At 43.0% G+C, this 22210-nt stretch overlaps 1 protein-coding gene across 3 annotated transcripts; it reads left to right on the forward strand.

Moving 5' to 3' along the window:
* Positions 1–6190: 6190 nt before the first annotated feature.
* Positions 6191–22092, forward strand: axin1 (axin 1). 3 transcript variants are annotated; one of them, XM_061846822.1, is made up of 11 exons: positions 6191–6400; positions 8854–9801; positions 13566–13706; positions 13817–13913; positions 14866–14991; positions 16712–17079; positions 17150–17299; positions 17689–17886; positions 18405–18512; positions 19454–19603; positions 19807–22092. In XM_061846822.1, the coding sequence occupies exons 2-11, from the start codon at positions 8945–8947 to the stop codon at positions 19931–19933; spliced, it is 2322 nt and encodes a 773-aa protein (XP_061702806.1). In that variant the 5' UTR covers positions 6191–6400; positions 8854–8944; the 3' UTR covers positions 19934–22092. The 3 variants fall into 3 exon arrangements, with proteins under 3 accessions (XP_061702806.1, XP_061702808.1, XP_061702807.1); XM_061846823.1 differs by lacking the exon at positions 6191–6400 and adding an exon at positions 6431–6744; XM_061846824.1 differs by lacking the exon at positions 18405–18512.
* The last annotated feature ends 118 nt before the right edge of the window (positions 22093–22210 follow it).

Raw genomic sequence — 22210 nt, forward strand, 5'->3', positions numbered from 1 at the left:
ACTGATCCAAAATTGCAGCTGACATTTGTTTACCCCTTGTTTGCCTTTTGCACACGTTATTACTTTGCTGATATTTTCAACAAGTTAACCAGCTTGCATAAAACACAGACCTTTTTTTTTTTATTGTATTACAAAAAGCTGCACTCAACTGCCGGTGGCAGGAAAAGGTCAACAAAATGTAATGTGATGCTAATCTGCACCAGAAAAGGCCGACATTGAGCTTGCATAATGAATAACGCGGAAAAGCACATGGCTGGCTGCGTGAGTCCCCCCCCCGCCCTCCCTTTTCTTCCTGAATCTTGCAATATGCATGGGCCCTGACTGTGTCCTCTCGTTGTGTTTCTTCACAAATAATAAAAAAAAGAACATCAAAGCTATATCCTCGCCTCAGGCTTTTTTTTTTTTTTTTTTTTTTTGCAGAGGCGAAAGGGGGTGAGAAAGTTCAGATAGAAGCTGTGTTCAAAACAAATGAATACGGCAAGACTATTTTTTTCAGTAGGATGGTTTTATAGTAGCTGGAAGCAAAAAAAAAAAAAAAAAAAAAAAATTCTGATGTGGATGACTCACCTTGGCCTGTATTAAAGTCAAAGGCGATCTGTGGGAAAACACGTCCTCTCATTCCTCGACCATGATAATAATGCAAAATTTGCATTATCTCTAAGTCTTCTAAGGAGGCACATACAAGTTATATAATCTTATTATCGATAGTCTCAATGACCACTTCATTACACTTTCTAGAAGAACATTTTAAAATGAAACTGTACATAATACCCTTGCAATAAACGCTCCTGCACCAAGCGGCAAAGAAACAAACACTCTTTAAAACCTTGGATGGATGTCAGTGATGATGCACTGACGTGGTTACAAGTTGTGATTGTTGCTATTCTTAGTTTTTTATTTATATTTATATAATATTATTTATTATTATTTGTATTATAGATTTATTTTATTATATTTATACATTTTGTTATATTTTTCATATATATTGTATTTATAATGAGGTGAATCGACATCACTGGATTGTTGCTATCTGTAGGAACAACTACAGTACTTTATAACATAACAGCTCATACTAGGGTAACCGACATTTCCATCCATCCATCCATCCATCCATTTCTTTAGCCGCTTATCCTCACAAGGGTCGCAGGAAGTGCTGGAGCCTATCAGAGCTGTCAACGGGCAGGAGGCGGGGTACACCCTGAACTGGTTGCCATCCAATCGCAGGGCCCATCGAGACGGTTGCCAGCCAATCACAGGGCTCATCGAGACAAAAAGCCGGACTCACAATCACACCTAGGGGCAATTTAGAGGGTCCAATTAAGGTTGCATGTTTTTGGGATGTGGAAGGAAACCGGAGTCCTCGGAGAAACTCCACACAGGCACAAGGCGAACATGCAAACTCCACACAGGAAGGGGTGGGACGGAACTAAGCTACCCTCAGACCAAGGTGAGAAGATGTAGATCTCGTGCCAAGGAAGAGACAATAAACACCACAGTGACGTCTCTCCAAAACGACATCTGTCACAAAGACAATGACCATGTCGTAGATCCTGATTTTTGTCGCCTGTCGAAAACACAATCCTACAAAAGGAAATTCCCAACATCTAACAACGTCTTGAGATCGAAGCAAAGATTCAGCAATTATCGTTTTGAATCCTCGGACGAAGACATACAGTCTTTGCCAGGTAAGACGAGTTCAATGAATTTGAGCCCCATACGTAGAATGAATACATCTAACGTGACTTGAATGTTGCTTTATTTAAAAACTAGAAAACTTATAAGAATTACTGTGTACGTTCATCACTGGAAATGTAATTTGAGACGTATTGCTTGAAGTCATTAGCCTTCCTGGGAGCTGACATGGCTGAATTTGGTTTAATCAGCATTCATTTTGGGATGGACACACTGGAAGAAATTAAGGTGGATAACTCTGTCCAATGAAAATGCGCAATACTGCTATCAAGAACCAGTGGTGACTTTGCAATATTGTGCCATTTATTTTCAGTCTTTCCGTGGAGAAGAGAAACACTCCAAAGCCAAGCTTATTACAAGTGGCAGAAAACCCAACCGGTCATTGTGATAAGGTTCGGCTTGATGTGACCCTGACCACAAACAGACTTGCCAGCGTGAAATCCAACTGAAGGATAAGCAGCTGATGATTAAAACAACAAAAGCCGATATCATCACCCGCACTTCTCTTTAAATATTCCCCCAAACCCTGATCTTTGTTTTTCATTGAACTTGTGATGAACTCCTTTGTCTGGTTGCAGAAGTTGTTATATAAAGAAATGAGGTGTTATGGTCAACCCTAGAGATGTGTCCTCAATCGGAGACATGCCAGACACGAGAAGATGCGTTCAGGCCCAGGGACAATTACAAAGAAACCAAGGGGTCTATTATCAATTATGGGCTAGCACAGTCATTGAGGACGCCACGCGTCAGTGGATGTGCAGCACGGAACAGGACAACGGCCAGTGCAGCATGTTCAAGATGCCCCCCTGCTGGGCGGCCCTCCAGCCTGTCGATAAGGCGTTTTGATGTCGGATGGGAAATGAGAGCACCCCCCCCCCTCTTCAGCAACAGAGAGAGGGGCTGGAACATAGAAAGAGAGGACTCGAAAGGGAAGAACCCTCGACAGATGGACTCGCTCGTGATTAAATATGGCGGCGATCTTCGCTGCGGACCACGAAGGAGCTGTAGTCCGGTGGCGGAGAACCGGGGAGCCCGCAGGAAGCGAAAGCGGCAGGTAGGACGTCTGGTTTGGTTGGCGCGGCTCGTCATCGGTCCATTGTCTGTCTTTAGTGTTGGTGCCACGCTGGTGCTGCTGTGTCTGGACGGGCATCAAAAGCTGAGCACATCATTTGATGTGACCGATAAATGTGCATCCCGCTGCTGGAGACCAAAAACCACTTGATTTCATCACCGTCTTCAATCTTGACGCCCGATGATCCACTTTCTTCATATCCCACATCTTGCTAATATGTCGCGGAGCTCATTTGATCATTTCATCCGTGCGGATCTTTGGTTCCATCAGTCGGAATATCCACTTTAATAAGTCCGAAATTTGCTCGATCCCCTGCGTTTAATCCACTCGAGGGTTTGTTGGTCGTGATATATTCAGCCAAGACAAAGAACATCAGCAGGACTCTGGCATATATTTCCTGACAGGCTTTCCAGATGGCAAAACAAATATGAAATAGCTCTTTTTAATATTCAAAGCACACTTTCATTAAAACTGTACTGAAAAAAAATGGTTTCGGATGTCTCTATCGAAGGGTTCATTTCAAGTTGCAGGTTTTAGTCTTTGAAAACATTGCAGTCGTGTTTTGGTGCTCTTTTGAGTGCTTTAAGGGAGACATCTTTGTGCGCTTTCAGAACAGAAGCGTTCTTCCAAACATCTTAATGGGCTTTTGTTCATCCACAGCGGAGATAAGCCTATTTCATCCGAGGCCTAAAAACAGGCGTTCAAATCCGCACTGACGTGTGGAACAAAGGCTTATGAGACGCCCCAAAGGGAGAAAAACACAAAGTTGTCTGGAGCAAAGAATGTGAAACTATCTAAATATCGGAAAGATTTCAAAACAGCCACACGTCTGCATTTTCAGAAACAAAAACACGAGTTTGGTTGCTTTTTACCACTTGAGATTTACTCATTTTGGCATGAAACTCAGTTTTCACCAGACAATTTCCAGTGGTGGTCTTTCGACCGACTGAAAGCGTTCATCACTGCAATCGCAGGGTCAACAGAGTGTCTCAAATATTACAGAGGATTTATGCGGGATTGGGAAACCCGTAACGCGCACATTTAATCGTCTTTAATTGGGAAAACGAAACCTGAATGGTCGTAGAATAGATTAGTAAAACCCTGCCAGCGGTTTTCCGATGAACATTACAGTGGGGATGATAAGGCAAGATGAAATGAAAACTCTTCTTTGAATTGAAAAGTTCATGGAAACATTTATTACGCCATCAGAATTGAACAAAAACAGATCCCGAGAAAAATGTTACCTGTGTTGGAGTAAAAAGACCATTTGAAATATTTTCTTTGTATTGTGTAGCCCAGTTATGAAAAATTATATACATTAACTTGACCAATTCATGGATCGTTAACTCCTCGAGTACGCCAAGTTGGAATACAATGAATTTATATTTCGGACTACGTTATGTTAGATAGCTTTTAATTCGTGCATTTACAGGAAAGCTCTTTTCCCAGGCTATTCATGTCGTAGATTTTAGTTATTTATTTGGTTAGGGTTGGGTGCGTTGAGGTGAACCCCTCTCCACGAATGGAGAAGGGAGGTGCATGGGCCCTCCGAACCAAAGATTTTTCACCCAAACTAACTTCCTCTTCCCATCCTTCCAAATTTAGTATTAACCCATTAATTTGTTCACCTCCCTAATTTAAACCAAATTAAAATTTAGATGTGTCCAATTTATAAAATTTGCATGCCCATCTTCTGCCGTTTTGATGACAATGACTTCCGAACAAGCTCCAGATTTAGATACTGCTAATTAGGAACATAGTTAGAGAGGGAGTCTTGCTGCGCAACGTTTCAGCTAAAGTAAGCCTTCTTCAGGTGCGCCTCACTCCAAGTTAGTCAAAGTCGTCAGTTGTGTCCTGTTGGACGTCGTCTGTCAAATGTCACGATGTTAGTCAGTTTAAGGAAATGTAATTGTCAATTCTTAGGGTTAGGGAAAGGGTTTGAGATAGGGATAGTATAAGGGAAAAGGGAAGTGGATTTAGGGTTAGGGTTAGGGATGCATGGGCATCTGTAGCCGAGGTTTAGCCAGATTCTGCCTCCGGTGGTCCCAAGGTAAATTGTGTTTGAGAAGCCTGCACTAATGTAAAAGTTTCAGGGCCCATTGAAACAAAGATTTTCTTCTCTTTCAGGTACAAATGGATAGAAAAGACCACCTCTGCCGCCTTTACACCTTCACTGGATCTTTCTCTTTTATGGAAGCGAGGCAGATTTTAAATCAACCTGAAACGTGCCCTAATTTTGCTATGGAATCATCAGTAATTGGTCGTACGGCAGGAGGATGGAGTGGGGAGGCGTTCAACCACGAGGTAAACAACATTTCTGCGCTTCACGTTCTTGCAGTTAATCGGGTTACACATACACCGAATACGGTGATGAATTTTTGCATTCTATTTCTTTGGCCATATGTCGCAATGTGTGTGATGTCCTGAATATTATACATATATATAAGGGCCTGTGTTATGGGGTCTTTCTACACTGAACTCATCCAAGCAAGGACCTTGGCTTTGCACACTGGTAACAGAAAATGGGCCTTCCCCATACAGTTCACAAGTGCTGTAGTCCAACCCGTGATTCATTGATAATTGATCATCCACAGGATGGATGGCCTAAAAACAAGTTTTCCCTTTCTAAACTTTCATGTCGTTGGCGATAAAACATTTAAGCGGGCAACTGTGGCAATTCGACGAGACGCCGCGTGGAACGAATTTCTGCTCTTTCTGTTGCTCTCGTGTGTTTTGATCCTTAAACCCCATCAATTTGTCCGCGTGTGATGGTCTTCCAGCATTTATCCCGGCCGCAGTCGAACCGTGTGTGTGCTCAGTAGCTGCCAGGTATGAGAACGGATCTGAAACGGCCTCTTTGGCAATATTTGCCTCATTCCGCCTCTCTCTTGTATTTTCAAGTCAAGTGATGACATAATTAAAAGTGCCTAGTGGGCTTTGCGTGGCACAACACAGGAAGTGTGCGGGGTTGAAAGGAGTGCAAAGTGAGTGTTCTATTGATGTGAACTTAATTATGATGAGGAAATGCAAATACCGTACATGAACGGACTTGCAATGTAATCATCTTCTGACACTAGCTATTGTTTACAATATGAATTTCCGAAGGGGAGGGGCGGAGTATGTTTATAGGCATATATATGTGTGTATAGATGTATGTAGATAGATCATTATGGGTTTCCATAGATGATAGACAGGTAACAGGTAGATAGATTGATGATAGATTGCAATGATTATTAATAGATGCAATTGATGAAAACAAAAATATAGCTAAATGGATAGGAGTAGAAGACAGGCAACTGAGATTTCAGACAGTCCGCGAAGAAGGCAACAACTGGGAGTTGAAAGAGATCGAAAGACAGCTTAATAGCCATAAAACATGTTCAATATGATATTGTACTGTACAATGCAAGTGAGGTTGTGGGCAGCGTCAGTGCGCGCATCGACCGATAGGGGCGCCACGCACCATCTTGCAGCAGACACATTAGAAGAGAAGAGAGACAGCCATGGAGAGGCTGACAGCCGCCGACTCTCCTCTTTGTTACGCGTAAAAACTCTAGCCATCCGCAACTATGACACCGTCCGAGACGGATACTGGATCGGGTCCAGACGCCTGCTGCGTTCCGCGGGGCCGAGAAGGTGAAGTATTTGTCACTTTTTTGTCTGGGGGGGCTCGCACTGACAGCGGAGGAGAGATTGCGGTAGTCAGTGTAGAGGGGCGAGGGGAGGGAGATAAGAGATTAAACGCGTGCGCTGCCGTGGCTTTGCTGCTCGTTGTAAAAATCCGACCAGAAATGTGCGTGGAATCGTCCGGCGTGAAGCCCCGCGACGCAAGCGGAAGTGTCGGCGGTGGTCTCGTCTCAAACGCGGACTACTTTGTGTGCGCGCGCGGCCGGCGGAGGCGGCTCGGACATGTCAGCGGGTGAACAGTGGCACAAAGTTGAGCTGTTGTCGGTGCGCCTCCGGAGGCCTGCTGCCTCCCCGTGAGTATTTACGTGCGTTCACTGGAGTTACTTTGAGGCGCCCTCCCGTTCATTTTTTTTTTTGACGTAACTGTGACGAAGAGCACTCACTTCAAAGCTGACCGACCATCAACATGGAAGAACAAATATTAAGTGGGCGTTTTGTGGTTTTTGCTTTACGTACCTTCCAGGACCTTCCCCGCCCCCGAAAAGCACACCTGTGATCGTCAGGGAATCTAAATATCAATGCGCCAGGCGGAAAAGTGCGACTGACGAACAACCGCTTTAGATATCCATGCGCCAATCGAACAGTTATCTAGTGCCCCATGGAACAGTCAATTGCGCCATAACACTCAAACGAACAGTCCAAAACCTTGTGAATAGGCATTTCCAAATATAAAAGTACAAGTCAGGTTGTAAATTTAAAAAGCCTGGACTAACAATACAAATCCGTTTCAATGGATAGCTTCCCAATTACACCATCTTGTGTGTCATAGAGGTCAAAGAACACAGGTGATAGGTGAAGCGTGAAGTTTTTTTCTATTGTTAATTTATCCGATTGGTCTAAGGGTGATGGTGATGTCATTGGAAGCCTATCCATTCTCAGTAGGGTTTTGGTAAAGTCGGGACCTATCCCAACTGAATTTTGGCAAGGATCAGGTACACCATGGACTGGTCGCCAGCCACTGGTCAGGAACATGCAGCAAACAACCATTTATGCCCATGAAAAATTCTTCAATTAAGCTATAACATTTTAAATGTTGGAGGATGCTGGAATACCCGGAGAAAGCCGGGGGAACGTGCAAACTCCACGCAAGGGCACGTGCAAGATTAGAACTTCGACCAGAACAAATTCACCTTATAACTGTCAATTTCGTGCCACAAATCTACCAACGAACAGTCATTTAGATAGTGAAACGCAGACAAATGGTGCGAATGCCTCTTAGAATAATGTTATCGCACAATTGAACATCATTAATACTTCAAAACAGTCAGTGTTAATTTATTATCAGCACCCAAAACGAATTGCACAAATGCATCATCAAACAATCAATGTTAGTTATGCTTAATACACTTCGAGCAGTCATTTTGATGTAAATTTCCAAACAATGGGTCTCAGAATAGCCTTTTTCGATCCTACAATTAGTTGAATGTTTATTCTTCATTCTCGTTAGTTTGTTTGTTCTTAGTACTCAACATGAATGGCATTCCAGGGCGGCACCAAATTCCTTGTGTTGTCACATACTTGGCTGTTAAATATGATTCTGATTGTGAAATGAAAATCACAAATGCTTCCACCCAACTCTATTAAAGTCCAACTTAGCCAACATACGCACTTCTGTTTGTCGTAGTCGTTTGTACTTTCCGACAGGCTGTCTTTTTTGGTATGTCCGCATCAGACAAGACAGAGAGTGGGTGTGCCCTGAAGCAGCCTGTGATCTCGTTCGATATTTCTTGTGAAATATTTACTGTGGCAGGAGCGTGTCAAAAGCCAACATCACAAACACGTCACACTTGACTAGAGACTCTTGTCGGTGCAATTCAAAACCGCACCCGACACTGATTGGGGATGTGCTCGATGGTGTCTTGGCATGACACATATTTGTCCTTGAACGACCTTTAAAATCCTGACAAACGCAACGCCGCAGCTGACCCCGCGGTAAAGACAAGTGAAACACAAATGGCGTATGACGCAACAATGAATTAAGAGAGATTTTCATTACATGTGAGCTAATAGAAGACATTTTAATTAAGGCTCTAAACCCCAAGTGATTCTTTCATCATGATACACTTAAGTGCCAAACTTTTGCTGGTTAAAAAAAGGACCTGATTAACTCATGATCATCCTGTTGCTGAGCAGAATGTTGTACGTCGGGGTCGGTGTAACCCAACGTGAATATGGTATACATACCTTGCTCTTTCTTTCTGTCACTTTTTGTGAATTTAAATATTCAGCACCTGATGCATTCCTCTGTCTTCATGCTGAATTTGCTTTAATTTCAGTCTTCAGCTGAAAACTGGCCACGAGAGTCCTTTATGAAAAAGCTGATGGTGCAGAATTGTAATAAAATAACGGGATGCATGCAAATGGCCAGTGGGTCTTATGGTGTTTTTTACCCCCCCTTGCAGGAATTCCTTTGCTGTGGTATAAGTAGGCATCTGGATCTAGTAAGCGTGTTGTTCGGGCTTGACGGGGACGTGCTACTTGGATGCCGGGACCATGAGTGTGAGCAACCAAGGGGGCTTCCCGGTCGACGGGGGTGGCAGCTTCAATGAGGATGCCCCCAGACCTCCGGTCCCCGGCGAAGAGGGTGAGCTGGTGCTCACTGAGAGTCACAACACCGGCTACCCGTCACCCAAAATCCTCAAATGTGAGGCGTCTGTGGCCACGCCCAGGCGGTCGGACCTGGACCTGGGCTATGAGCCAGAGGGCAGCGCCTCTCCGACCCCGCCGTACCTGAGATGGGCGGAGTCCCTTCACTCGCTGCTGGATGACCAGGATGGCATCTGTCTGTTCAGGACGTTCCTCAAGCAGGAAGTGTGCGCCGACCTACTGGACTTCTGGTTCGCGTGCAGCGGCTTCCGCAAACTGGAAGCCGGCAAGGGCAACAACGAGAAGCGGCTAAAATTGGCGAAAGCCATCTATAAGAAGTACATCCTGGACAACAACGGTATTGTTTCCAGGCAGATCAAACCGGCGACCAAGTCTTTCATCAAAGACTGTGTGATGAAGCTCCACATTGATCCGGCTATGTTCGACCAGGCTCAGACTGAGATCCAGACCGCAATGGAGGAAAACACCTACCCTTTATTCCTTAAATCAGATATATATTTGGAACACGTGCAGGCAGGTGGCGAGAGTCCCAAGCCGTACCCTAATCAAAGCCCAGTTTCCGGTAATGCAAAGAATCTGGTGGGGTATTTGCCGACATTAAGCGAGCACGAGGAGTGGCGGTGCGACAAGGAGCCGGAAGAGCAGCCGAATTGTGACCTGGCACCCAGCAGCAGGCTTACCCAGAGGCTACTCGCGGAGACACCTTCGCAACGTACCGCTGGAAGATTCCAAGAAGAGTACAGGTAACTCCTTGCACCCCCCCCCCAAGCTTTCCTCCGCTAACTGCTGAATTGTAAATAAACTCCCCTGCCACCTCCAGAGCTGCCCAAAACGTGAGATGAAATGTGTGTAGTGGGTGATAAGAGGCAGATGGTGCATGAAGAATTCCAAGTACTTATGTTGGGCTGATGAGAAAGCTGCAGGGGAGCTTTCACTTGTTGTAAGTCAGAGAGGCAGCTTCTTGTGCTGCCACTTTAGCTTAAGTCTGCTTCTGCCGAAATGCTCTTAAATATGGTGTCTTGCCTGTATCAGGGATGGGCAGCTGCTGCCCGTGCTCAGCATGCCCTTTTGATTGATTTAAAGAGATTTTTTTTTTTGGATGATGATGATAAATATTTTCTCTGCTATACCTAATCAGTTTAGTCTTCAATGGAACCATTCACCATTAGGTGGCAGACATCACTGCCACCGAGTCTTCCCCATCGGGAGTAACAAAAAATGGGAACCACTTTATATGTTAAATTAAAGGTAAAGCTATATAATATATTAGGCTATATTTTGCTTAGATATGTCAGCCGTGATTGATTTGTGGTGCTGACGAGTTTTACGAAACAAACCAAGGCTCTTTTATTTCAGGGAAAACGGCTTTTTGGCTTAATTAGAATAGGTTATCCAATTCCCAGGAAAAGCACAGCATCTTATTTATGAGACACAACGTTAAAACTGACCAGGCGGTTACTTTATCGCACACAATTCTTGGTAAGGGCTTTAGGCAAACAAATGTAGTCAGACCGTTGATTAAGACACACAGTTAGCAAACTACAGGCAACATAAACTCAATAATGATTAATGTCACTATTAAGGCAAGACCTCATAACTGAATGGCACAATGTATGCTGGTAACTGAAGTTAATGTGATCTGAATTTCAAATGACGTGCAAGTATATCAAACATAGTATGACATAAAAATTTTGAGTTGATTTTTTTTTTTGACAAATGCACACTGACCTCTAGCACTTATTTCTGGTTTGTGTTTCAGCGATATTGCGCCCTCTTTTATGAGCATTTGCATTGGAAAAGTTTTTTTTTTTGATTGCTTTAAACCATTTATTGTTAAAAGTGGATATTTTATACGTTGAGTATGAACTATATTAAGATATTGTGACATGACATACATTGGTTCAATGAAAAATGATTGTTAGTCACAGAGTTTGACCATATTTGAAACGTCATTTTTGTCATACATCTGGTTGGGATGTGCACTGTCATAAGTGGCCCCCTGGTAGCGCTGATGAAAAATTTTCGCCCCCACTGTCATTTAAGGTGCCAATCCCTGGCCCATCTCCTCGGCTTGTTTTGTTTTCTTGCTCCGCCTTGTCTATGATATCAATATTGTTCACAAAAGCTTTCATCAGGGTACCGCGGTGCAGGTTCATACCATTCTGTTGCATTGTAACATGAGACTACGACACACGGCGAGAGGCATGCTCTCCTTTTTTTTTTTTACCTACAACATTTTGTCTGAGCTCTGGAATATTAGTCCCTACATTCTTGGCATTACTGCTGCAGTCTTTTTTTTTGCTTCCTGCAAATACAATTTGTCTCCTTGAGAAGACAAAATAAGCACAAATACTCAGTAACTAAACCTAGAATTCGCCTTGGGACTACCTGTTGCAACACCTGACTTCACGGTCTCTACTTTGCCTCATCACTCTATTTTTTTCCCCCTGCCCTCAGGCTCATGTTGAATATGTTTTGTCTCTTTGAAATGACAGAAATGACATTGTTTTACCCTGTATGCTGCATAAGGATTGGTTTATGCATACAACGCACCATAGCCTTCACTTTCACTTCACTTTCCTGCGTTAATCCTCTCATCTCGAGTGCAATTTATCTAAAAAAAAAAAAACAAACCAAAAAAACAGACATGCTAACTTCAATTTACCGTGAAGGCGGTTTCTAAACTCTGAATTCTACAATACTCCACACCACAGTCTCAACTTTGCTCCAACAAGCAGTCCTGTTCTTGCTGCCCTCTGTCTTGAATAAGTCTCCTTATGTAGTTAGCTGAAGTAACCGCCAACACATCTGCCACTCTAGTGAGGACGAGCAGTACAGAAAAATAGATGGATGGTGAGACGTACGTACAAGAGTGCGTTGCTTTCCATTGTTTGAGTCTGCGTACGGGTGATGTGTTCAATGTAGCATGATATCTTACCGAACTGTAAGGGTCAAGGTTACACAAACTTTCCGATGACCAGACGGTGTGCCCCTCCCCTTTAAAAGTGTACTGTGACTGCCAGATTCTTAGTCTGAAATAAATGTTTGAGATAGTGTTTGCAGTAAGAAGTTCTCATAGCAAAGTTAAAAGCTAGCAAACTGAGCGCACTGAGACACATTCCAGCCGCAGACTTGCATCAACAACACAACCAAAGGCAAGTGCTGGTAATCAATACTGATAACGTTTGAAATCTCGGGAACGTGTGCTAGAGGAAACAACTGTCTGCATATCGCAGTTGTTTCAGCCATGTGGATCAGCACTTCTGTGATGCGTCAATATTAATAGAGACTCCGGTATAAAGTGCGATCACTTGTTCAAGAATCAATCATCTTGGGCTTTGTACAAAAGACTCCTCTTGCCTTTCTCCATTGACCTTTACGCCTTAAAATTAATCTCGCCTTTCTTCTCTCGTAATTCCCTACCGTCCCCTTATTTCGTGCTCTATCCTCTGCATGTTGCATACATTTCCATTATTAAGGACTGTAGAAGCTGATGGAATTAGCCGGTTGCAAAGGTTTCTCACTGAGCCTCTTTTTTTTTTTCTCTGGGAGCATGTGCATTCTAAACACGGAGGGAGCCCGGTCGAATGCTTTAGGGACTTCCAATGTGAATAGAAAAGACGATGCCGAACATCTATAATTCATGTGCGGGAAGCGTTGTCAGAAGTATTCTCGGCAATGTCAAGCACAGAGAATGTGAGTGATTTTAAATTAATGTGTCTCGAGATGTTCAATGTGTAACACTTGGCTTGGTAAAAATTTGGTGTGTGTATTCATCATGGGAGCAGGAAGATGCCTACAAACATATCTTGAAATCCAAAAACCTTTTAATACCCTGCCTAAAATCAATCTTTAAGCTTTTAGTTTTTGAATTCAAAGCTATTCAGTAAGTGGAGAGGTCCGACAGGTGTTAAATTGTTTACTTATGAATTTGGGATCTGTTTTACTGGTAAAAAGGAAGAAATGGTAGTGGTCTTGGTAGTGAACCCTGGGATCACCCCATGGTTATTTTGTTCCAAAATTTCAGTCCTTTTATCAACTACATGAAAAATGGACATTTATCAGTGCTGATTTAAAAACTCTTTTAATGAGCTTATAATTCAATTTTATTAAGTTTTGAGATCTTTCCTTATCTGGAACGGTAATAATAGCAGATTGTATGACAGTTTGGTATGGAATTGATGCTATATTTTACAGTATAATACTGTGTGATTGCATATTTTTTACAGCAGTGGTTCCCCACCTTTTCCTTATCAAATCTACAATAATGTTGATGTTGAAGCAGTTATCCAATCATCGACAATATGCAGGGAAAAACATTTGTTGCTTTATGAGCTATCTAAAGATGGAAAATTTACAGAAAATGTTTTACATTGGGAGCTCCATCTAAAAAAGAACAAACAGGGGCTCGATGACAGACTAGATTATTTGCACTGTGCAATGAACATGATCCCCGAGACAGAATCTTGAGGTACACCTTTGTTGTTGATTTGTGCCTTCATTCCAGACATCCACCTGGTCGGGAGCCCACCGACCGCTACTATGCCAATGCTGGGCACGCATTGGCTCCAGCCACCAGCGCTAATGACAGTGAGCAGCAGAGTATGTCCAGCGAGGCCGACACGCTTTCCCTCACTGACAGCAGCGTGTACGTGTTTTCTGTTTGCCCTGTAACGTTGTTTTTTTTTTTTCTATAGTTGAACAACTTTCCGTTATTTACAGGAATATTTCTGGAAATATTGTTGTTGTTTGTTTCAGAGATGGCATCCCGGCCTACAGATACCACAAGCCTCATCGGCGGGAGATGCACGAGAGTGCTCGAGCAAACGGGCTCGTGCCGCTGCCTCTTATCCCCGTGAGTTATTCATGGGTTACCCCCGCCTCCTTCCTCCATCTCATTTCCCTCTCGGTTTCTTTCAACTGTCTGTCTCTGCCGTATTTGTATCTCGCCATGTGCACCCCTGGAGATGGTGCATATTTATCATGTGTGTGTGCTGGGAGGCCTATGAGGGAGTGTAAGAATAGTGGTGGAAGAGAAGGCTGTCTAAACGCAGCTCCTTGCTTTTCGGAAGCCGCGGCCCGAGCAGACGAGAAGGCTCCCCCGTGACAGCCGGATGCCTCCCCCGTGCAGCTGAGGCTGCCACTCGCTAGCCCTAATTAAGCCGACCAATGGGGGGGCGGTGTGAATTGACTGCGTTTTACAGCGCTAATTCTCCCTCGTGTGTCCTCCTGATGAAGTCACCATGAATTGACTGATATGAGGAATGTTTAGTCACCCTTAGTTTGTCCATTGTAAGTAGAGTTTGCTTTTTAAACCTCCTAGAAGTTTGGAGATTATTGCACTATTGCTAAACAAGACGGTTCGTACTGCAGAATTATACTCAAGATTATTTACTTTGCTGCAGTGCTGTTTACTTGCTGCCCTGAGTTTCCTCAGTGAGTCTTTTACCGGTTGGTATTTTTGATGCATCTTCCCTTACACGCAATGACAAAGCACAGTTTTTAAAAGGTACCTGTATACACGAGGAATATGTTGAATTATTTGGGTGATTCCGCAATGCATTTTGATATCTTTGACTGGAAATGTCAGATGAGGTCAAATTTGTACACATTTCTTGTTAGTATTTCATTCAAAGGGAGAACAGTATAATTTGAAAGACTGTCCGGTTCACTGCAAGATTAAAAATTAATAGGAAACATCTCGTCTTTTGCACAATTCTGCAGAAGGTTATGAACTAAAAATGTACTGAGGTTATGATATTTCCCCTCGCTCTCCCCCCCACACGCACACACAACACTACCACCAGCGCACTTACAGGGTTCCAAAAGACATCCATGTGGCACCGGAGCGCTTCGCTGCCGACCTGATCCTTCGTCTGGAGGGCGTCCTGAGAGAAAGGGAGACCGAGGAGCGACTCAGGAGGTTGCGCCTGGTAAGTGTGTTCCATTCCTGTACACTGAATCATCCGCAAAACCTGGAAGTGCTCTGTTTGGTGCCATCAGCTCAGCACGTGAACGCCATTCGCAGAATCGGAAGTATTGTGCCTTCAATAGTAATTTAGCGGACATCTCTTAAGACAAGCCTGTAAAATCAATTACATTTCATTCCAGTTTGGCCGTGCTGCACAAGAAGCAGCAGTCACTGTGTGTCTATGAGTTTCAAAGAAGACTTCAGTGAAATTAATGAGGCCAGTTATTAGGAGTAGGCTTTAAAAAAAAAATGGCGTGACATGAATCACTTGGCAAAATCTGTCTTCGGCCTGTCGGCGATCTGGCTTTGTGCACCAATCAGATGGCGCTCCTGCGCTTGTAAGCGGGGAACAGCGTGACGGCTGTTTGATGTCACTTGAACGCCGATGAAGTGCTCCGTGCCAGTGAAATGAGCCTTAGTACGCAGAGCCAAGTGTTTGGTTTGGTTTGGGCCTGAATGGGAAAAAAAGATGCAGATGAACACACAGGCTAACTGGTGCCGTAGCCCTGCAAGCTGCCGTATTACGCTCGCATAGTCTCCTCTTTGCCCTGAATCTCCTCCCCAAATGCAATGCGTTTCCTCAAAATCACAGAAAATGATTAAAAAGCTTACTTTTTGTTGTTGCAGTGTCTTACTACAGTCACTACTTTTTTGCAGCGTAAATTTTTTTTCCCCCCAGAAATTCCAAAACGGGAGGCACGTTGACGCAGCTGTAAAGCCTTAGCCTCACAGTTCTGAGGACCGGGGTTCAAATCCCGGAGTCTCCTGTGTAGAGTTTGGATGTTCTTCCCTTGCCTGCGTGGGTTTTCTCCGGGCACTCTGTGGTTTCCTCCCACATCCCAAAAACATGCATTAATTGGAGACTCCAAAATTGCCCTGAGGTGCACTGTGATTGGCTCGCAACCAGTTAAGGGTGTACCCTGCCTTCTGCCCGAAGCTAGGCAGAAGGCTCCAGCACTTCTGTGATTTTTGTGAGGATAAGCGGCTCCAATAATGGATGGATGGATGAAAACGTGTGGATGTTAGTTTACTCTGGACACCTTTTTTGATATGGTGGATTCTAAAGAATTTCCATTTAGGCGTAGTGCTTAGGTTTCTCTCAAATTCAGTTTGTCTCCTTGAAATGACAGACATGAACCATGTGTCAACACTATTTTACTATAGATACTGTAGATTTAACTCAGGATACTGCAATATTTTACTCCACAGTCTCCTTTTTCTTGCATTTGTGCCTCCATATCAAATGTTGTTGTCAAGGCCGCGAAATTAGGACTTTTAAAAAAAAAATTCAAGCCTTGTAAAAGAATTACATGTATCATGGAACCCCAACTTGTGACCACGACCAGTTTGTTACTTGAATCGTGATGTCGAGAGAGATGATGAAATGCAGCCATGAAATGCTGACTACTGCAAACAGGAAGGGGCTCAGCGCGGATCCCTGATGCAGTCCCACCTCCACCTTAAATTAAGAACATAAAAACGATATTAAATAAGGCAAAATAATTTAAAAATGATACTAAGTAAGGCAAAATTATGTAGTGCAAATAGCAACGAGGCAAAGTGGACTAATGTTGTATGTACAACTAACAACAGAGTGAGGAGTATATCAAATGTAAAAATGTACCAGATGTGTGGAATGAGTGTTGGCGTTGCCCATTTTAAGTGTACGTTTCTGACCAAAGGAAGAGGAAGGGGACGACGAAGGCTTCTCCGGATGCGTTCACCCAAAGAACTACGCCGACTACTGCAGCCCCTTCCTGAAGGACGCCCATGAGGAGAACCCGGAGAGCATCCTCGACGAGCACGTCCAGCGCGTCATGAAAACTCCGGGCTGCCAGTCGCCGGGAACGGGGCGCCACTCCCCCAAGTCCCGCTCGCCAGACGTTTTCAGAGGGTCAACAGGGGTGTCGTCGCCCTGGGGGGCTCAGGGTAAACATCCTTCCAGGCATATTGTCAAGGGCGATTCGGGTCACCACTACAAGCATCACACACACCAAGCGGAGTCACCTTGGGCCGTGGGATCCACAAACATGGAATATGCAAACTATGGGTATGTTCATTGCGCTGTGCACGTGGTGTCTTTTTCGCTACTCCTCACAAAACTTGGCGCTGTTGCACAGGGGCAAAGTTGGCACGCAGTTCAGACGAGCTTTCAAACGCGGGGAGGAAGCAGCAGCCCCGGTGGAAGACATGGAGAAGAAGCAGAAGATCCTCCTGTGGCTCATGGAAGGACAAAAAGAGATGATCCGGCATAAGAGGAGCCCGTACAGGTCAGTCATAACATTATTTCCTGGGAGGATTTCCCCATGTTAGAAGTGTGAAATTCACAAAACAGAATGATTTGATATCATCTTGGGAACATTTTAGGTGTTCCCAAAACTCAAAATTAAATGATGTCATTAACAAGCAATGTCACAATTACACCAATCCTGTGTGTACCCCACTTCTCACTGGTTTGTCATGCGCCGCCAGTTCACTCGCATTCCTAATGAGGACAAGCGCTGTAGAAAACGGACAGGTGTTTGTCACTATATTTTCAATATTAAACTCAGGCCACGCCGGTACTTAGCGTTCAGTGTTGAGCGTGGTGTTTTTCTCCTTTGCAAAAACAAGAAAAAGATGCATTCAAGGACTCACACGTCTTTATCTTGTATTTTAGTGGTACTGCGGGATCCAATAACGGTGCTGGTCTTCCCAGCTGCTCTTGGGACAACGTGCAACCGTCGCATCCTTTCATCCAGGATCCCACCATGCCCCCTAACCCGGCCCCCAGCCCCCTCATCCAGCTGGAGGAGGTTCGCCGGCGGCTGGCAGAAGAAAGGATGATCAAGTCTGGAACGATGCAGCCCAAACAGCGGTGAGCAGATGTCCAGATGGTAAACGTTTTACCAAGCCCAAACGTGTTAAAATTTTGGGGGGAAAGGGTTATTTTTTTGGGGGAGGGGGGAAGGTTGTGGCCTTCTCTTTGTTGATTTATTTATTTTATTTTTGGGGAGCAAAAATTTGACTGAGCAGTCAGCTTCAGCCACACCTCACTAGATGGCGGCAGCGAACTTTGTGACATCCAGTCTGGAAAGAAATTAATAATGTCCACTGAAGTAAACTTGAAATTATAGGAAATCACAAGCCAGGTATGTGTCAGTATGTACTATATTTTTCAACCATAAAATTTCACAAAGGGACCACTTTGGGTTTTTTTTTTTGGTTTTTTTTTTAATATTCCCTGCAGATTTTTCTTTTTTGAGTGGGTCTGGAATATATCCCTTGTGATAAACGGGGGGTTCATCGTTACCCGCTGACTCTCCAACAGAGCCCTTTGAGTGATGGACAGATGAGGGGGTGTCTAACAAAGATGGCGCTTGTTGGCTCCTCCAGGTATGTGATGGAGGTGATCCAGCGGGGTCGCACTGCGCTCAGGCCAGCACTGTTCCCGCCGCTCACCGTGGTGCCCGCCGTGTCGGACTGCGAGCTCTCCGAGCCCGAGTACGTCCGCTCACTTCCCCAATTTACTGAACAAGCGGTCCCACCTGCATTTGTTCCCCAACGTCCACACCCCCATCCTCATCCCACCATTTCTCATCACTGCTCTTTTGTCACTGTTGGAGAAGGTGGAGCTTGAGGAAAATAATCTTGCCTATTATAATTATGTCAATCAAATGAAATCGAATACCCACAAATATTTTTGTGTATTTTAAGGGTTTTACATTTATTTTTATAGCACATAAAAAAGCAAAACTTTAATTTCCCTGACTTATGTTGTTTATCTTTTAAAAAATGTCAAGAAACCTAAAGTAATTTTTTGTAACATTATCTTAAAAAAAAAAGAAATTTACCTAATTTATATTGTCCTAATTAAATATATAAAACCTTTTTGACTACATATAGACTATACTTTAATTTCCCTCTTGTATTACATACAACTAAGATGATTCAAAAGTAATTATAAAAAGGATCAAGTTGAAATCAGTTGAAATGTGCTTGCTTCATATTTTGTAAAATTTCTTTAGTACAAATACATTGAATGTATTAAAACATTACAAAATGTGAATTCAGATTACACTGCACTTAAAATCTAAAAAAAATTCTGCCTTAGAAATCAGAGAAAATGTAAAAATTGAATGGGTATTACCCTCCCCTATTAAACAAAAAAACACAACTACAAATATTAAATGTGCCAAAATGATCTGTCATCCAATAATTCGTAATGTGTCCATGTATGAACAAGGTTGTACTTCACCTGCCCATCAGTAGATGGCGCTCAGCTACAAGCGTCTCTCACCTTGTCCTTTGTTTTTTTTTCCACCATAGAGCTAAACACCTAGAATGCTCCCATCTATTTTTGTTTTTGTTTTGTTTTTTGTATTTTCGTCACATTGGGTCGTTTCCCCAGCTATACCTAAATCATTTTTCATGTGTATCGGCAGGCACAAAACAACTAAAAAGCTTGCGTGCGACAGCATAACAGTGGCATACTACTTCTGCGGGGAGCCCATACCGTACAGGACATCCGTCAAGGGCCGACTGGTGACGCTCGGCCAGTTTAAAGAGCTCCTGACCAAGAAAGGAAACTACAGGTCATACTCAACTCATAGATTGCAGTATAAGAACACGCTGATGTGCAATTGGTCTGTTCTTTAGTTTTGCTAATATTATTGTGGCATTATTATTAGGCAATTAACAAAGCTTAAATAAACACTATAAATAATTCAGATTTGCAAGATACTGTACCTGGAATAAGACGCAAGATCCTATTAAAATGCCTCCTTCTTCTGCGCAGGTATTATTTCAAGAAGGTGAGCAACGAGTTCGACTGCGGGGTGGTCTTCGAGGAAGTGCGCGAAGACGACGCCACGCTGCCGATCTTCGAGGAGAAGATTATCGGGAAAGTGGAAAAGATCGACTGAGGCGCGCGTCCGGAGAGTAGAGGAGGTCAAAGACGCGTGGCCCGTGGGGAAAAAGGTGAACGGAAAGTGTGTGGGGAAAGTGAAAACAGAAAGTGCTGAAAGGATGTAGTTCTGTAAAGTTTGCTTTTGGAAAAGGGCGGGAGATTTTTTTTTTTTTTTTTTTTTAACACGCTCTTCAAATCACTCGTCCTTTCTGAAGTAACCACATTTATTGTGATTCTTTTTATATGTACCGATGATACCAGGTGTGTACAGTTTGTGGTAACAAATAACATTTGATATCTATTTAACTATTTAAAATTTGGTACCGCATAGAACCCCCCCCCCCCAACATTTTTTTTTTTAAAAGATTGTATTTCCGCCTTTTTATTTTTAAATGCCACTTGCGATTAATTTATTGTTTTGTGACATTTTAGTCTGGCACCATTTTGGCCGCCTCAGTTGTAACGACGCATTTTGGGGGTCTTATTGGAATAGGATATTCCCCCAAAATTGGTAGCCCGCAGTGAAGGTATAAAATCATCATTATTATGATTATTGTTATTGTACTTATTGGCCCATTGATTCTGTTCATTTCACACAAGTGTTAGTAAAATGGATTCTGACTAACACTGAGAGTGAGCTATCAAAGAAAGTGTAATTGTAGATTTGAACATCTATGCAAGTTGCTTTCAAATTATAATTATTATTATTAACAATGTGCTCTACAATTGGGCTGTATGGAGTTCATCTTTACGTTACATATCACATCAGAGCATTTTGGAAAGAGGGCAAATCTTCCAGCAGCAAAGCCAGTGCCTCTCATTTCGGTGCCTGGAAAGATTGCGGCGCATTCACAACACACCTTCAATTAAAGCAGACTCAGTCATGATTGTTCGTATTTATGCCGCTTAGAACTACGTGTGAAGCTTCATCCCGAGCACAAATCTATATGATAAAGTAAAGAAATGAATTTGTTTTGTACAAGCAGAATGTGAGGTGCCCGTTAAACCATGTTAGCAGGAGTTATGGGGTTGCCATGGCAATCACTGAAATGCGTATATCTTTATGACGAGTTGCCACTGTCGCCTCAATAAGATTTTGAAGGTCAGATTATGACAAATGGTTGCTTGTATGTCGCAACCCTTCTGCATTTAAATCATTGATCAAAATAAGGAAGCACTTACAGTTTGCTCTTTGGCGCCCCCGATAGGTGAGGAGGCTCATGGACTTGACAGAGGCAAACATAAATAGCTTTTTTGTTTGTTCGTTTTTTTTTTTTTTTTACATGACAAGATGCTAAGCTAATGAATGTACACGCTGATCACAGATGTGACCAACCTGAATTGATTTTAGTGTTTGTACAAGCACACTAATGCCAACACTACTGGAACATGAAAGATCTCCTCGCTGGTCCACCAATAACCACTAAAATAGGAGTTGGTGGGTTGCCATGGCAACAACCAAAGCTCTTTCACCTTTATGAGAGACGATGTAGCATATAGCATCAATATGATTTGTGAAGGTCAGATCATGTCATGCATCTGCCTTAATGAAACACCCCTTCGCAGTCATAGTATTTGTGCTATCGTGCCAGCGCCTATAATAAACAACTCGTTCACTGTTTGTAGCGTGGGAGGTGAGAATGTGTCTCGAAGCTCACAAGAAGCAAGAAAGTTGGGGAGTGGGGGTGGGAGACGTTTGAAAGCACGCCTAAGAAAATATTTTAAAAAGGCCACAATAGGATGTCATGCATTCTTCCGAGTTCATTGCTGAAGGATTACCAACAAAAAGAGGACCTTGAAGTCTTATTACTTGTGTGATGCCGCCAGGTTTAGATGCAGTATAAAGCTAATATATTTGTCGTATTTTTCAAAACATGATTTAATTTATGGGTGTGATTTTTTTTTCGTCCATGTTGTAGTTTTCTGAGATAAGCTGTTTTATTTTCAAACCCCTAAAATGTCATTCAAATGTATAAAGTTACCATCAGAGTGCCTTTATTACTATCATTATTATTATTACTATTATTGTTGTCTATATGTAAATATGTGCAACATGAAGTGTCATCGATCAGCAACCCAATCAGCACATTCATAACTTCAAAAGAGGGGGCGGGGTAAAAAAACACACTGAAAAAAGGTACCTGGACAATAAAAACATGCAATAAACCAACACTGGACTGTGCAGTATTATTACTATAAATTATTAGCTAGTACCGTGTATTATTCATATTCCTTGCTTTTTTTTTTTGCGATGCCACCACACAAATACAAAATCTGCACATAATTGAAAACA

The sequence above is a fragment of the Syngnathoides biaculeatus genome, chromosome 16, assembly GCF_019802595.1.
Source record: "Syngnathoides biaculeatus isolate LvHL_M chromosome 16, ASM1980259v1, whole genome shotgun sequence".
NCBI classification, from domain to species: domain Eukaryota; kingdom Metazoa; phylum Chordata; class Actinopteri; order Syngnathiformes; family Syngnathidae; genus Syngnathoides; species Syngnathoides biaculeatus.